Source organism: Sinocyclocheilus grahami, unplaced genomic scaffold (genome assembly GCF_001515645.1).
Source record: "Sinocyclocheilus grahami isolate Dianchi unplaced genomic scaffold, SAMN03320097.WGS_v1.1 scaffold102.1, whole genome shotgun sequence".
Lineage (NCBI taxonomy): Eukaryota > Metazoa > Chordata > Actinopteri > Cypriniformes > Cyprinidae > Sinocyclocheilus > Sinocyclocheilus grahami.
This window is the reverse complement of record NW_015505281.1, coordinates 388,268-391,266: the sequence shown is the minus strand read 5'-3', so window position 1 is coordinate 391,266 and position 2,999 is coordinate 388,268. Positions and strand designations below refer to the sequence as shown.

At 38.8% G+C, this 2,999-nt stretch overlaps 2 protein-coding genes across 2 annotated transcripts in view; both read left to right on the top strand.

The window, feature by feature from the left end:
- Positions 1-415, top strand: part of LOC107588372 (protocadherin beta-15-like) — a 2,869-nt gene extending 2,454 nt beyond the window's left edge. The window contains exons 3-4 of the mRNA XM_016276447.1: positions 42-309; positions 404-415. Of these exons, the coding sequence (XP_016131933.1) occupies positions 42-309; positions 404-415 (280 nt within the window). The remainder of the gene's footprint in view (positions 1-41; positions 310-403) is intronic.
- Positions 416-1,770: 1,355 nt separating this feature from the next.
- LOC107588371 (protocadherin beta-1-like) lies at positions 1,771-2,997 on the top strand (the record flags this gene model as incomplete). The annotated part of the gene is made up of 1 exon (XM_016276446.1): positions 1,771-2,997. A coding segment is annotated over exon 1 (1,092 nt), but the record flags the coding sequence as incomplete, so codon positions are not given.
- Between the last annotated feature and the right edge of the window lie 2 nt (positions 2,998-2,999).

Genomic DNA, 2,999 nt, shown 5'->3' with positions numbered 1-2,999 from the left:
ACCTTCATCATCATCATCCTGGCCGTGAGGTTTTGTCGCAGGAGAAAGCCCAGACTGTTGTTTGATGGAGCTGTAGCCATTCCCAGCGCGTATCTGCCTCCAAATTACGCAGAGGTGGAGGGCGCGGGAACTCTCCGCAGCACTTACAATTATGACGCATACCTGACCACGGGCTCGCGCACTAGTGACTTCAAGTTCGTCAGATCTTATAATGAGGGCACACTGACTGCTGACCTGACTCTGAAAAATACTCAGTCCTCTGTGGATGATCTTGAAGGGCTTGATGCGGAAATGAGCGATTCGTTTCAGGTAGGACTAAATAACTCTGTTTTTCACAGATAGTTAATGATCTGGGATTAGAAATTAAATGTGAATTTTTGTTCTCATTTGATCGTATTGACAGGCTCTGTTCTAGAAAAAGATCAGGTGACCTATTCATATTCAAACATTCACAAGTCTACAATTAAGGTCTGAAATGTAGTCACATATAAAGTGTTTTATACATAGTCATTTATTCACACATCGCCCTTTTTTACGAATCTATTTCTTTATTTTATTGTTTTAGCGTTTCTTTCATTAATGTCTCGCTTTTATGCATTTAGCATATAAAAAGGAATTCAATTCCGAAGCCAATTACATTCTGTTTAGTAATAGGCCAATATACTTTTAGTTGTATGGAAAATTACACAGGGTAACTTTGTATTGTTGCTGTCCATGGTGCTGCATCAGCTTTTACGTTGTTTAGGTTGTTGCGTATATTTGGAGAAATATATGGAGGAGAGAGAGAGAGATGGTGCTCATGCAGCACACGCTGAAATACCTTACTTGATCATTGAAATGTATATAAGTATTAGTGATAATTATCGCATAATCACGGTGTTTTTATTTATTTACTTATTTACTTATTTTTTTTTTGTCAATTGGATTTCATGATTTAGAATTTAAAACGTCATATCTCGACTGCTGTTGGTTGTACTCACGAAGGCAGGCCTTGATTGAAAAGCCACGAACAGACTATTTGGTATCATTGTAAATGTGAAGTTTTTTTTTTTGGCAATACTGTATAGCAAACTTAAAGACAATGATCCATTTGAACGTTTTGACATCGTTTATTTCAAATCGTTTTGGTAAATGAGAGATAACAAAAATGTAAAAAAAAAGAAAAAAGCACTGCACGTGTGTTACGAGTCGTCCGAGGTTCTCAGTAATTTACTAAAGTTTTACATAGTGCTGGAATTATGCAAGAAAATGCGATGAGAAACGGTTCTTAAACATTAGTCGTGCACATTTTTAACCATGTTGTCTGAACTAAGTTCATGAATTCCTTTAAATTCGTATTAAAGATTTTCTTTTAAAATTCAGTTTACTGAATAGACGTTTTAGAATGGGACGGCGTATTTCTTAAGCTTTCCACGCTGCTGCACGGGCCAGTGTCCGTTGCTGTTGAGGTTTTGCTTTAGTATGTCTGTCTACATGCATGGGTGTTTATTTTACGCATAGATGCTCTAGAAAATTATGCTTATTCTCTATTCACATCTAACGAGAATATTTCAACGTGTAGAACTCTTGATGTTATGAAGTCATTTAAGGTGCTTATATCCAAGTTTCGCCATTTAATATCAGAGCTGTAAGAGTACTTGCAGTTTCATAATTGAACTCTTAGTGTCGCTGTTTACCAGTTTAGCCGATGACATTCACATAGCTGTTTCTCTCCACCCTGTTCATGATGTCATTCAGGACTGACGTCTCAACTTGTAGAAAATCGCCAACAATGAGAGGCGCATTATCTGTTGTCCTCGTGTATCTGCCACATTGAGTCATTTGCTTTTTCTTTTACATGTGGATAACGTGGTTAAATTTGTACTCATTTCCGAATATATCTACACCTTCTATATTGCTGGTGAGATGTTTGGCTTTTTGTTCTTCGTGCTGACGGCGCACATCGCTTATGGAGACGTGAGCTATTCTTTCCCGGAGGAGATGAAACGCGGATCTGTGATTGGAAATATAGCAAAGGATCTCGGGCTCGATGTGAACAGACTGTCATTTCGTAAGGCACGCGTTGATGCTGAAGGTAACAGAAAACGATACTGTGACATTAATGTGAATACTGGAGAACTGACCGTAGCGGAGAGAATTGACAGAGAGGGGCTTTGTGGAAAGAAAGCTTCATGTGTTTTAAATCAAGATTTCGTGCTGGAGAATCCTCTAGAATTACATCGTATCAGTCTTCGTGTTCAAGATGTTAACGACAACAGTCCTAATTTCGGTAAAGATGAGATTAATTTGGAGATCAGAGAATCCGCCGATAAGGGCAAACGCTTCTTACTTGAAGCAAATGATGCGGATATTGGGCAAAATTCTATACAAAGCTATGCTATTCAAAGTAATGGTTATTTTCTTTTATCCGTGCAAAGCAACTCTCTTGGAGAGAAATACGCCGAACTCATTTTAAACAAAGAGTTCGATCGCGAACGCGAGCATGAGGTAACATTAATTCTCACTGCGGTAGACGGCGGGACTCCACCGAGATCAGGTACTGTAGCCATACACGTCTCTGTGCTGGATGCTAATGATAATGCTCCAGTCTTTAGTCAGACCGTCTATAAAGTCAGTCTGCCTGAAAATTCTCCTCTAGATACTGTAGTGGTGACAGTGAGCGCTACTGATGCTGACGAGGGACAAAATGGAGAAGTGACTTATGAATTTAGCCATGTTATGGAAAACTACAAACAATTGTTTTACCTTGATCGAAAGACAGGTATCATCAGCATAAAAGGGCCAATAGATTTTGAGGAAGAAGCCACGCTTAGTCTGCGAATAATAGCTAAAGATGGTTCAGGTCTAACATCTTACTCGAATGTTATAATCAGTATAAGTGACATTAATGATAACTCTCCTATACTAATAGTAAAATCTTTGAATAGCCCGATACCTGAGAATGCATTACCCGGTACAGAGGTTGGCATCATTAATGCGCAGGACAGAGACTCTGATAA